The sequence below is a fragment of the Nyctereutes procyonoides genome, unplaced genomic scaffold, assembly GCF_905146905.1.
Source record: "Nyctereutes procyonoides isolate TBG_1078 unplaced genomic scaffold, NYPRO_anot_genome, whole genome shotgun sequence".
In the NCBI taxonomy this organism is placed as follows: domain Eukaryota; kingdom Metazoa; phylum Chordata; class Mammalia; order Carnivora; family Canidae; genus Nyctereutes; species Nyctereutes procyonoides.
Window position 1 is genome coordinate 1 of NW_026574979.1, and position 13,773 is coordinate 13,773.

Below are 13,773 nucleotides of genomic sequence, written 5' to 3' on the forward strand. Positions count from 1 at the left end.
GACACTAATAATATACTATGTGTTAATTTATTTTAAATAAATTTAAAAAGAAGTAGCAGTTATCCTTAAATCCTGTGCTTTGCCCCCAGGAGCCATCCAGCATCCCCGCTAAGCCACGGAAAGGATGCAGAGTCTCTCCTCTCCCCTGCAAGGGTGTGCGTCTGGCCGCACATCAGAATCACTAGAAGCTAATTAGAAATACAGAGCTCTGCCAGCAGTTCTTCCTCCAGCCTCCACTCCTCCACGGGTGTCATTGGGTGTGGGGTGGATGCAAGAATTCCCGATTTTATGTAAGATTCCCCCAAGAGAGACTGATACAGGAATGAAGAACCATAGCCTGGCTGCTTTGCCCCTGTGGTTGGGCTCTGCAGAGGCTTTGTGCCTGTTGCAGCCAGATCCCATCGAATGAGTCTGGGCATGAGCATCCTTACAGCGGAGTGACTGATTTGGGAGTTGGGTATGAGGGGTAGGCAGGCTCCTTAGGAGCAGGAGTGTGTTCTACAGAAGGCCCTGTCCCTTGCCCTCCAGTGTACCATGCCATCTTCTTGGAAGAGCTGACCACCTTGGAGCTGGTTGAGAAGATCGCCAACCTGTACAGCATCTCCCCGCAGCACATCCACCGAGTCTACCGGCAGGGCCCCACAGGCATCCATGTGGTGGTGAGCAACGAGGTGAGCGCTGTCCCCACCCCTGCTCCTGGCCCCGGGCTCCGGGCTGTAGGGAGGCACAGCAACAGGTGCCAGAAATGCCCCCTCTGGGGCTTGGGGAGGAGGACTTATGCCCCAAGATGGCCAACGGGTTTCAGCTGTGTGCCACATGCTCTTGGCTGCCCTTGAGTGCAGGTGGAGAGAGTTCTGAGGCTCTGAGAGGCTGTCTAGTATCCACTCCATCCCCCATCCCCGGCCAGGCGCCATGTAGGAACCATGGCGCAAACTGCACCCCTGCCCTCAGGGTGTAAGGTTGCAGGTCCCAGGGGCAGTGGAATGGACCATGGACTGGATGATGGAGAGGACACAGGTCACATGGGAGGACAGAGCCCTCCTCTGCTGACCACTGAAGGTACCACAGCCTTCCTGGGTCTGCCCTTGCCTGCACAGACCTGTGCGGGACACCAGCAGCCGATGGCCGAGGGCAGAGTGATCCGATCCCACTCCTGGCTAGGGAGGGTTTGCAGCTGCATTTAGGCATTCCTGCTCATTGTAGAGCAGAGTCTCTTAAGCTTCTTTTATCCTGGAATCCTCCTCTTGCTGATAATAGCCAGGAGTGGCAGCATTTATCCACTGCTTCCTGTCCTAAATGCACATGTAGTGACTCTTGTAATCCTGACAGCCTCACTCTGAACTGGGTGAAATCTCATTTCACAGATAGGAAACTGAGATGCAGAGAGGCTGAGTAATTGCCCCAGGTTGCACACCTCGTAAGGGGTGGAGGTAGGGGGGAGCGCTGGGGGAGCCCAGAGCCCATGCTTCTAGCTGCCAGGTTAGTCCACCTCCCCTGAAATGAGGCCTCAGGAAAACAGCTGGGCTGATGGGACAGGGGTGGCCCCCTTAGCCCCCAGCAGACCCCAGCAAGCCCATTGTGGGAACTCTGAGAGCATCTGTGTAGAGGACCGTAGATGAAGTGGGACATGAATGGCATCTAGGGAAGTAGAGAAGATGTGGCTCTGGAATCAGACCTGTGTCCCCACCCAGACCTTACTCCTAGGGGTAGAGTGACCCTGGGCAGATTTACTTAACACTTTTGAACCTGTTTCTGCATCTATAAAATGGATAATTAACCCACTGAACAGGTTGTAGTTAGGATAAAATGAGAAAAGAGAAAACAGCCTCAGGCACCGAGAGACACCAGGGAACGGTGTGATGCTGGTAACTGACAGTGCTGGTGCTTTTGACTTTTGAGAGCAAGTGTTGTAGAGATCTTTAAATTTGACAGTGTATAAAACGTAAGGCTTCTAACAGTCTCTGTGTTTTCATATATTGTCATTATTGGTGATAATCCTATTGCCACTTGTCATTACAATTGCCTGAGCCCCTTAAATGGAAGTCCCCCATTTCATGGGAGTTTGGTCCTAAAAGTTGGCAAAGCGGTGGTGGTTTCCTTCTTCTTGAATTAAAAAGTAATTCACCAGGTGCCTGGCTGGTTCAGTCGGTGGAGCATGAGACTCTTGATCTTGGGGTTGTGAGTTCGAGCCCCATGTTGGGTGCAGAGATTACCTAAAAATAAAAAATAAAAAAATCTTAAAAAAAAAACAACAACCCAGTAATTCAGTTAGTGTAAGTCAAGAAGTATAAAACAGCTGAAGGCAAATGTGAAAGGCACTTCTCTTCCTTACTCTTTTCCTGGAGGAGTTTATATTAGCTTTGATGTGATTTTGTCAGAGGACGCTTGCTGGCATCCGTCGTGTGCCTGAGCACTGTGTAGGTGTGGATTCTCAAAACACACATCAGAGTTCCAGCTGTACATTTATCTGCCACTTGTTAGTTTTTGTCACCAGTTCAGAATTTCTTCTGTATCCTTGCATTGAGATCTCAGACAGCTGTTTTTCCAGCCCCCACCTCACAGACAAAACGAAGCCCAGAGTTCTTGACCTAAGCACTCCCTTGGGAATAGCCAGGGAGGTTAAGACACCGGCACAATGGGCTGCTGCATGGCACAGGAAAGTTGTCACTTTGCACTTGGGCACGAATTTCTTTTGTGAAGACGAAAGCCAAGAATGTGCGGAACCCTTGCAACGTCACGGGTCCCTGCGGGAAGTCCCTTCCCCGGCTTGCCCTGGGCCCTCCAGAGTGGGCAGTTAAGCAAGTGAAGCAGAGAACAGAACCGAAATGCTACCTCAGCTAAGTAGGCGATTCTTATTCTCCGAAGTCTCCTTGCCTCTTAACCCTGAATCAATTGGAAACCTTTGGTTCTTAGTTGCCCGGAGCGGTGGAGGCAGCCTGGCCAGCCGCAAAGCCGGCCCCTGAGGTGCAAGGGCACTTAATTAAACAAGAGAGTTACTGATTAAGCCCGTGTGGGCTCCATGTAGGGCTTTGCATGCCCAAGTGGCTGGGCTGCCAAGAGTCCAGGAGGGAGCAGGCCAGCAGTATAGAATAAATGTACTTCACGCATCATTAGGCCCGGCAGGGAGGGGCAGGGGTCCTCAGGTACATAGATTTGCAGGATTTGGGGCAGTAATCCAGAGGCGGCAATAAATGTGGATTGCATTTTTTTAATTTGCAAAGGAGTTTTGCTTTGTGGTAGCTAGCGTGTGTGTTGTGGGTATGTCTTTAAGTATTTTTGAAATACTCCTTCCATTTATATTGTGAAATATGGCATGTGTGTGCAAGGAGAATTATAAAACTTATTTTTACAGTTTAAGGAAGAGGTAAGTGCCCAATACTTTCGCTCAGGTTAATGAAGTATTATGTCAGAAGCCTCTTTGTGCCCTAATTTCCTTTTCCACACCACCTCCACCTGCTGCTCTGAATGTTGTATTCATTGTACCCTTTTCCTCCTCAATATATCATTTAATTTTGCCTAATTTAAAATTTCATGGAGGTGGAATAATAGCATGTTTTTCTGTGACTTCCATTTCCCTTTATATTTTTGAGAGTCACACATGTTGAAATGCTGCCGGAGGCCACTGGCATGCTGAATTAGGTCACAGTTTATTCATGCTCCTATTATTACTGATTGACATGGGGCTGTTTCCAGTTACTATTTTTTTTCAAGTTTTTATGTAAGTAATCTCTGTACCTGATGGGCTCAGACTCAGCCCCAAGATCAAGAGTCGCATGCTCTTCACACTGAGCCAGCCAGGCGCCTCTGCAGTTACCGTTCCTAACAGTGTTGCTGGAAACATTCTTAGGTGTGCTTTGAGTTAGGCACATGCGGGGGTTTATCTAGAACACTGGGCTGGAGGAGTAATGTAGTAGGTCCCGTGGACAGCTTTGTAAAGTGGTTGTATAGATTAACACTCCACCAGCCGTGGGTGCCGATTCCTGATGTTCTGGTGCCAATTCCTAACATTCTGCATCCTGGTTCTGTTCTTTTGTCACGGAAGCAGCCCCATTTTATAGATGGGGCATGGAGCCCAGAAGGGAAAAGGTCGACTTGTCTGAAGTCACCCGGTAGTTCATCAAAATGGAACCTGCAGAGAGGCGGCTGGGTAATCCTTCCATTCCTGCCACTTGGCCGATGGAGGGAGTGGCGCTGTGTTTATATTGGTCCTCGTAGGACTCTGATATGCAGAGGCCGCTAACTCCCAAGATGTTTTTTTTTTCCTTTTTCAAAGCACTTTAGTTTTTAACTTGTTGCCGTTGTACACATACATGCTCCTGTAATGTGTCCATTATAGGGATAGGAGGACCCAGTAAAGTAGGAAAAATGAAAACGAAAGCAAACGTGGAGTCCCGTGGTAAATACTAACATTTTGCTTCCCTTCCTGGCTCCTTTCTGTCGTTTATGTTCAGTTTTTGTTACTTACAACTATAATCAGTTCATATATTTATCTTGTTTTGTGTTTCCTTGGTGAGTGTTAAGTGTGACCCTCTTCCTGCATCTGTACAAACACAGTGGCTGGGATCCGTGTGGTCAAGGCTTTCCATATTATGAACTCATTGTCGAAGGGACGTGGTCTCTCTTTTGCCTTTCAGATGGTGCAGAATTTCCAAGATGAGTCTCGTTTTATCCTCAGTACCTTAAAAGGTAAAGCCCCCCTCCTTTTTTCTTGTTTAATTAAAGTATGTTGGCTGTGCCTCCTGCCCCATCCCTGAGTAGTAGAGTGAGGAGACACCCAAACTGGTGAGTGGGGCCGGCCTCCCTGCCTGCATGGTGGGTCCCTTGAGAGAACGTTATCTGAGGACATCCTCTGGGGAAAAGGTGAAACGTGGTCCTGGAAATGTGAGGACTATTGAGATCTGCTCCAACGTCAGTTCTGAAAGGCAAACCCTGGCCAGGCAATGTGATTTTCCTGGTGCTTGAGTAGACGTAACTCGGTGCTTGAGTAGAAGTAAGATGCACTTGGGTTTTTCTACAATGAAGGTCTCCAGGAGGAGCAAGTGTGGAATAGAACAGCTGAGCCTGCAGGCCTAGTGGGGTGTCAGGGATATGGGGCGAGGGGCGGGACATGAAGCTTCCACCTGAGGACAGGTCTCAGAAGGAACTCATGTGCCAGGAGAAAGGAAAGACTAGCTGTAGCCTTCCTTAGGGCCAGGGCAGGTGAATGTATGGGGTATATCAGAATGAAAGCCCTGTATGACTGGGTCAGAGACCCTGAACGGTGGCAGGGCCATTCCTGTCCTCCTTGTTCTGGATCTAGCCAGTAACTGCCTTCAGAGAGCTGGGGACCGTAATACCCTGAGAACCACAGTGTGGTTCCAAAGCTTTCTTGGATATTATAGAGCCTTTAGTTCTTGGGCCTGGGGCTACGGTAGAAAGACCCATTGCCAAAAAGAAACTCAATAAGGCAGAAGGCATGTGAAGGCATGTGCTAAAATACCTGTGTTTGTTAGCGCTCTCTGCAGTTGTATTCGGAGCCAGTATTGGTGGCAGGACTTCCGCTGGTACTCAAAGGCCATGCGCTCCCTAACACCCCAAGGTTATGGCGTCGGGCCTTTCTTCCTGTAAAATGCCCTTGTCTCCCTTGGCAGCCGAGAGCAACGATGGCTACCACATCATCCTGAAGTGTGGCCTCTGAGCAGAAGTAGAGTGTGTAAGCCAGAGCCTCCCACTCCCAGCACCGTGGATTCCTTTGGATGTAGAACCTGCACCACCGTAAGCTTCGGCCTCACCTGGCAAGCTGTGACTGGGAGGGACTTGGCCCAGTCTGTGGCAGCCATGGACCAGTAACCAGCGGGAACCTGTGGATGCGGTCTCTGGCACGCAGAAAGCCAATGGCTCCTCTCTCCTTCCTCTTGACCTCCAGCTTTTGAGCAGTTCCTTGTTCTTTGCCTGCTATCCTAAAGAGGCAAATGGCAGGGCATCTTCTCTGAAACCCCTCAGTCCCTTGTTGGAGGCTGGTTCACTGGGTATCTTGGTGCCACTGTATCCTTCTGACTACTCCCCTGCCTCCAGGGAAAGCCCTGCCTCCCGTCAGCCGTCATCTTCTCTGGTGACCAGGACTGTTGACTGGGTAACTTGCCACCATTCTACCTTCACGTTGGTTTCCCTTCTCAGCGGCCCTCATGAGTGTCTGTCTTTCTGTTTCTTGGATGGATCGATGGGAATGGGGTTTATTCTGTGCCTTCTGCTTCTTCCACCTTGACTCTTGTTTCTAAGGACCTGTTGCCATAATGCCCAGAGATGGGCTCACCTGTCTCTGCGTTGGTCATGTAGACACCACAACACATGTGTAGGACCTGCCACACATACCTAGGTCTACGCCCTTGGGAGGGAGAGGGAGAGGATGGAGTAACTATTTTCTGGTACATTCTCACAAGTGTAAAAGGGATGAGAACAAAATGTTTTTTTTTTCTTGAGCTCCTTTCATATGATTTTATTTCCTCAGCAATCATGGGTAAGGAGGACTAGGAAATGAGCATCCCACTGTGCAGTCACATGACCTTGATAGTCATGGTAGCGGGCTCTTGTGCGTGGACTTAACCAACTAAGTCTCATTTAGAGAAGACCTTGATTAACACTGCCAAACTTTGTCTCTACTGTGAGGGTCCCCATTTAAATGTTTATCTTTTTTCATTTTATAGAGGGAGTGTTAGGGCATTTTGCTTGCACTGGGATGGTTGGATCGTCTCTCTTAGTGGCTTGACTATGGGGAAACTTGAGTACGGGTAAGCTCAGGAATTTGTCTTTGTCTTGTGTCTGTTTCCTGGGGCCCAGTGATCTACATACTCTTAGCTAACTTAGGTTTATCTTCGAAAGCACAGGGAGGCTGTATGATCAGCTGAGCAGGATTTTACAACTTCTAAAGTGGAGCTTTTGGGGAATATAGTGTTAGGGTCAAAGATGATCAGAACTGGGTAGACCTTGTTTTACAGATGACACTGAAAGCTGAGAGGGGCAGAGCCACCTGCTCGATACCACGTAGTGATAGGGCAGTGATAGATATTTATCATATAAATCACTTCAGAGGGCAAAAAGGGTGCTTTTGTAATGATGATGTTGGGACGACAGGTGTGGTGTTTCTCTAGAGTAAAGCAGCCTCCTGATTCCTTTTCTGTCTTGGGGGAGGGTGGGGGAGCAGGTAATAGCTTTACTGAGATAAAATTCACATAGCATGCAGTGTACCCATCTAGAGTATACTACTCTGTGGTTTTTAGTGAATTCACAGAATCAGCACATTCAGTTTGAGAACATTTTCCTTCCCTCCACCCCCAAAAGAAACCCTACTCCTTTTAGTGATCATCTTCCCTCTCTCCTCACAACTAGCTTGGTCTTAGGCAACCATGATCCTCCTTTCCATACTGATTTTTTTTAAGATTTTATTTACTTATTCATGAGAGATACAGAGAGAGAGGCAGAGACACAGGCAGAGGGAGAAGCAACCTCCTCTAGTGGAGCCTGATGTGGGACTCAATCCCGGGACCCTGGGACCATGCCCTGAGCCAAAGGCAGATGCTCAACCACTAAGCCACCCAGGCGTCCCTCCATATTGATTTACCTATTCTGGACCTATCACGTAAATGGAATCACAGTGGCCTTTTGTTGCTGGCTTTGTTTTTTTACTAGCGTAATGTTTTCTAGGGTCTTCCATGTTGAACATGTGTCCACACTTCAATTCTTTTTATAGCCGAATAATGTTTCATTCTATGGCTATACGTACCATATTTTGTTTAACCACTCACCAGTTGATCGACGTATGAGTTGTTTCTACTTCTTGGCTAGTATGACTGATGCTGCTATGAACATAGTTGTACAAGTTTTTACATACACATATGTTTTCATTTCTTTTGGGTGTATACCTAGGAGTGGAATTCCTGGGTCATATAGAACTCTGTGTTTAACTTTTTGAGGAACTGCCATATTTTCCAAGGCATTCCCACCAGTTGTGCACAAGGGCTCCAGTTCCCTCATATCCTCACCAACACTTGCTAATTCTCTGTGTTTTTTATTAGAACATTCTAGTGTATGTGAAGTGGTATCTCCTTGTGGTTTTGATTTGCATTTCCCTGATAGCTAATGATGTTGAGCATTTTTTTCATGTGCTTATTGGCTATTCGTATGTCTTCTTTGGAGAAATAACCTATTTAGATCCTTTGCCCATTTATGTTTGGGTCATTTGTCTTTTTTTATTACCGAGTTGCATGAGTTCTTTGTATATTCTAGATGCCAGTGCTTTATCAGATACATGATCTGTAAAAATTTTCTCCCATTCTGTGGATTGTCTTCACTTTGTTAAGACATCCTTTGGCGCACAAAAGTTTTTAATTTTGATTACACCTAAGATACATGCTTTTGTTGCTTGTGCTTTTCGTGTCATATCTCAAAAACCATCGTGTAATCCAAGGTCAAGACTTATGCTTCTGTTTCCTTCTAAGAATTTTTACAGCTTTAGCTCTCCAGTGGCCTTTGATTCATTTCAGGTTAACTTTTGTATATGGTATGAGGTGGAGGTCCAACCTCGTTCTTTTGCATGTGGGTGCCCATTTGACCCTGGCTAAAAGGCCCCTGATTCCTACTGGATCTTTTTTTCTGAGACATGGGGCTGTCACTGGGAAGACTTTTCTTCTTCTGCTTCTGCGTCTCCTTCCTCTTCTTCCTCTTCCTCCTCTTCTTCTTTCTTCTTCCTTCGTCTTCCTTCTTCTTCCTCTTTCTTGTTCTTTTTAAAGCCCAGCCTATGTCCATCTCTACCATTTTTATACTCCTCCTACCATCTCTGCCTTAACCTTCTCACAAGTACTGGGTCATGTCATGTTCTGCTGTTCTGCAGCCTTTCTTGGTGCATGGTCTCACTCCACACATTAGTCCTAGGGGAAGTCAGGACCAGTCATTTCCTTTTTTGAGGAAACTTAGTCTCAAGGAAATGGAATCATTTGCCCAGGGTCACACACAGTCAGGACTAGACCTTTGGTCTCCTAACTACCAGCCTTCAGGGTGTCTTGTCAGTCAGTCAGTCACTAGACCTAAGTGACTCCCCTGGGCCAAGTGATGACAGGCTCGATTTTAATTACAAAAATTTAGTGGGCTAATATTTTTATTTCTTAATTCCAAATGAGGGTCTAATAAAGACCTATTACCTATTAAGTTCACAGTTAGTGGGGTCTTCGATTTTCTGGAACCTGCACTGCTGTCTGTTTTTGTTTGTTTGTTTGTTTTAATAGTTTCTTTTTTAAAAAAAATATTTTTAAGTAATGTCTCTCCCCAACTTGGGGCTTGGGATCCCTAGGTGGTGCAACAGTTTGGCGCCTGCCTTTGGCCCAGGGCGCGATCCTGGAGACCCAGGATCGAATCCCACATCGGGCTCCCGGTGCATGGAGCCTCCTTCTACCTCTGCCTGTGTCTCTGCCTCTCTCTCTCTCTCTCTGTGTGACTATCATAAATAAATTTAAAAAATTTAAAAAAATAAATAAAAAATAAAAAAAAGAGTGAGAGAGAGAGAGAGAGTAGGGGATTGTTTTGTGTGCCTCTCCCCCCAGCCCTCCCCTTGCTGGGTAAGGTAAAAACTTGGTTTCCTGTGTCCTCTAATGTTCATGTATGTAATGTGATTCTTTCCTAAAATGTAACTTCCCCAGCCTTCTCTAGATTGGGTGACTCAAAAGGTGGTGGGAGTCTACTACTCGGTGGTATGGGCCCTGGATGGGTCAGGAGGGTGTGACGGGTGGGCCATGGGAGGTGGGCATCAAGAGGGAAGTTGTCATACTGCCACATTGTTTTTGTACCTGAAATAAAGCATATTTTGCACTTGTTACTGTACCATTGTGCAGATGAGAAATCTGTATGTGGGATCTGTGCTTGGGTCAGAATGCAAGTAAAACTCATTTGTAAGAAACACCTGTGGCTCAGGCCTCTTTTTAAAAATTGTAAAATACATAATACCATGAAATTTACCATCATAACTATTTTTTTAAGATCTTATTTATTTATTCATGAGAGACACAGAGAGAGGCACAGACATGGGCAGAGGGAGAAACAGGCTCCCTGTGGGGAACCTGATGCGGGACTGGATTCCAGGACCCGGGGATCACGACCTGACCAAAGGCAGACGCTCAACCCCTGAGCCACCCAGGTGCTCCCACCATCGTCCAGTGGCATCAAGGACACCCATATTGTGCAACCATCCTCACCATCTCCAAGGCCTCTTTCATCTTCCTCAACCAAAACTCCACCCATCCCCCCTCCTCACCGCAGCTCCTGTAACTGCAGTTCTCTGTCTCTAGGATATGACTGTTCTGGGCACCGCATATGAGTAGAGTCACGCAGGATCTGTCCTTTGTGACTGGCTTATTTCACTCCACATAGTGTCCTCCGGGCTCCTCCGCATCACAGCATGTGACAGGCTGCCCCTCCTCTCTCAGGCTGGATAATACTCCATTGTACGTAGACACCACATTTTGTTTATCCGTCATCCTCTGCGGCACTTGGGGTGCTTCCACCTTTTGGCCGTTGTGAATAGTGCTGCTGTGAACACGGGTGAGCAGATGTCCACTGGGGCCTTTGCCCTGGCTTTGGGGTATATACAGCAGAGGTGGAGCTGCTGGGTCACCTGGTCACAGTGGTCCCGCCTGCAGCAAATGAGGGTTCTAATTCTTCCACGCTCTGCTGACACTAACTTTCTCCTTTCGCTAGTAGCCACCCTTGCCACAGGCCCTGAGTCCCTGAAGCTGGGTGAGCTATGCTGGACGCGGGGTGGGCACATATGCACATATCCCCTTGTCACCTTCAGGGACCGAAGGTGCAATCTCTGGAGCCACCCACCAGCTTCTCTGCTCTCTCCCAGCCCCTACCTGCTCAGACACCTGTCTCCCCAGACCACAGCCCTCTTCCAAGCTCACCTGCCCCCAGCTCTCCGTTGGAATGGAACGTCTGTGCTGCCCACCCAGGGCTGCTGCTCCCGTGTGCCTGCTGCCTGTGTTCTCCCTGCCCTCCCAGGCCCAGGGGTCATGGCTCCCCCCGCCCACACTCCAGTAAAGTCCCCTTCTCCTCCCTTCTGGCCTGTGCGCGGGATGTGCCTGGTGAGCGCTGGAATCCTGGAACCACCTCAGGTAGAGCGAGCTCCTTAACCTCCCCGAACCTGTCTTCTCCGTCTGTGAACTGGGAATGTCACCTGCCTTGAGACTGCATGTGAAGCAGTGAGCGTGAGCCTGGTCACAGGAGGAGGTTCCCCACAAAGCTCAGGAGCGGCTTTCTGGGGGTGGGGGGAAGGGGTTGCTCTGAAGTGGGAAATGGCTTGGTGTTTTCCAGGATCCAAAGGAGAGTGACACTGTGGGGGCTCGGAGTAGGTAGCGGGGACCAGCTACATGATGTGCTTAGGCCCGGCCTGCGGCCCAGCTGCCTTCCCGGGCTGGAGCAGAGCCACCCTGGAAGCCCGTCTGTGCCCGCACACTCCGCTGGCCCTGCTGTGGGCATGAAGCTCCCAGGAGGATTTCTCCTCCATGCCCCATTTTTAGGCAGCACGGCGGGGTGTTGTGGCCCTCAGAGGGCCTCAGAATCACCCAGGAGGCTTCTCGAACGCCCTGCGGGGTCTCCCAGCCGCTTCCAACTCAGCAGGTTGGAGTGGGGACTTGAGAGAATGTATTTCTAACTGGTTCCCAGTGGGTGCTATTTACTGGCGAGAGGACCCTGCTCGCTTATAGAAGTATCCAAGACGGGAAATGAGTCGTCCAAGATGCAGACGTGGGGGTGAGCTAAGGGTGGGGGTGGCGGTGGCCGGGACTACGGAATGTTACAGTCCCCTGATGTCCCCCAGAACCTGGGGTGTGGGGCCAGCTGTGGGACCCTCCTCCCATCCTGGCTGTAAGGGAAGCGGACTCCAGTTCTGAAACCCAGTGACTGGGCCTCCAGGGGAGGCAGTGGGGCCTCCGGGCGGCAGCCACGTTCAGCGCCACCACCTCTGCTCCTCCCCCCACGTCCAGGAAGTCCTGGGCCACAGCTGTCCCCACGTCCCCGACTGTGGCAGTCCCCACGGGAGACCGACAGCGTCCGCGCTGGGTGGGGGGCACCCAGTGTCCGGGCCTCTGTCCCGCAGGCTGGAGACTGCCCGAGTGAGCGGGAAGGGCAGGCCCTGGGAGACGGACTCGCGAGCACCCAGCTGGCAGGAGCCGAGGGCCTAACGCAGAATCCCCGGGGAGGGGCGACGCGTTCTCCGGCGGCCGGCGCGGCCCGAGCAGGACGGGCTCCCCCTCTGCATCCTTTCCCGGGTCGGTTTACGCTCCCCCAGCGCCGTGTCCTCCGTCCTCACCTGGTCCTCGCCCCGGGCCGGGCGGGTCCTGGGCCGCCGCTGCGGGCACACGCGTGGAGGCGGCCTTGCGGGGCGCTCGGGGCCTGCGGGAGACTGAGGCCCCGGCCCGAGCCGGCCTCGTCGCCCCGGGCACCTGCCTTCCAGGGACGGGAGCCTGGGGGCCAGGAGGCCTGCAGAGCTCTGCTCGGTTGAGTATTAACCTGCCTCGATGGGGTGGATCAATATTTAAACTCAATTACGAGGGAAAGGGGTGATCTGGAAGGAGCTTCTCGGGCAAGAGGCGGCTCCTGGGCTCCGATCAGCGGCGAGGCGGGGCCGGAGGGGGCGGGGCTTCAGACGGGCCACGGGACGTGCACGGGGACCAGCCGACTCCCACTTGCCGGGCCGCCCTTCCTCCTCCCTCCCTCCCCACCCCCTCCCTCTCTCCCTCTCTCCCCATCCCTCCTTCCCCCTCCTCTCCCCCCTCCTTCCCCCTCCCATCCTTCCTTCATTCCCACCCCCCGCCCCACTTCCTCCATTCCTCTGGGGACTCAGCTCCTTCCTGGCTCCCAAGTCACAGCGCTCGCCAGCCCCACTCTCCCCTAGAGCTCTCGTGGGCTCCTGTGCAGAGGCTCAACTGTCTGTCTGTCTGTCTGTCTGCTTCGCTCACTGAGCAGAACTCCTCGGGGACAGAGATTGGTTTGCTCCACCAATGCCACTCAGCAGTCCAGCCCAGGGCCTGGCAGGGAGAAGCCTCTCCAGCAGTGTTTGTTGAGTGAGTGAATGATAGCGGTGCGGTGCTGATTGGCCAGCGAGGGAGAGGGACGGGAGGCCCCCGCGAGAGGGGCCTGTGCCAGGCGGGGAGCCAGCTGCTGTGCCTTCTTAACCAGACTTCAGATTAGTGTACTAGCTTAGCACACTGAGGACACGGTATGGTGGCAGGGGACTGGGACAGGTGAGTTTGGATGGGAGAGTAGGGAATTGGGCAAAGGACCAAAAGTGGGGCAAAGAGCCCCTGGCCGTGTTGGCATGGACAGGGCCTGACAGGGGCCTCCAGTTGGGTATCTGCCGAGTGCCAAGGGTCTTGCAGGCTGCTGAAAGGAACCAGAATAGACCGCTGTGAAGAGCTTTGGGGTTTTTACTTGGTGTGTGTTCTTTATGAACTCTCCTTATCTGCCCCAAAGCAGAGCCTCCCAAAGAATTCAACTGCCATAAATCTCCCTGGGCGTTTTGCAACCAGAGGAGACTGACTCCTCTCAGCCACGAGAAGCTGAGAAGCCTTGACTGGAATAAGAGATGAGCTCCCACATGCGTGCCATCTGTTCTCCTACAGGCCCATTTCTCTTTCCTAAGAGGCGGATGTGCTCCCAGCCTCCCCCCTACACTCCCCCACTCCCGGAAAGATGGTACGTGAGCCCCCAGTTCTGACCGCTTCCTTCACTCACGTGTTGGTGTGTGCG

The 13,773-nt window shown here is 50.8% G+C and overlaps 1 protein-coding gene across 1 annotated transcript; it reads left to right on the forward strand.

Annotated features, from left to right (window-relative positions):
• Positions 1-528: 528 nt before the first annotated feature.
• On the forward strand, positions 529-9,925 carry LOC129510296 (transcription factor CP2-like protein 1; the record flags this gene model as incomplete). The annotated part of the gene is given in 3 exon segments (XM_055326374.1): positions 529-671; positions 4,635-4,686; positions 5,631-9,925. Coding segments are annotated over 3 exon segments (242 nt in total), but the record flags the coding sequence as incomplete, so codon positions are not given.
• Positions 9,926-13,773: the final 3,848 nt, after the last annotated feature.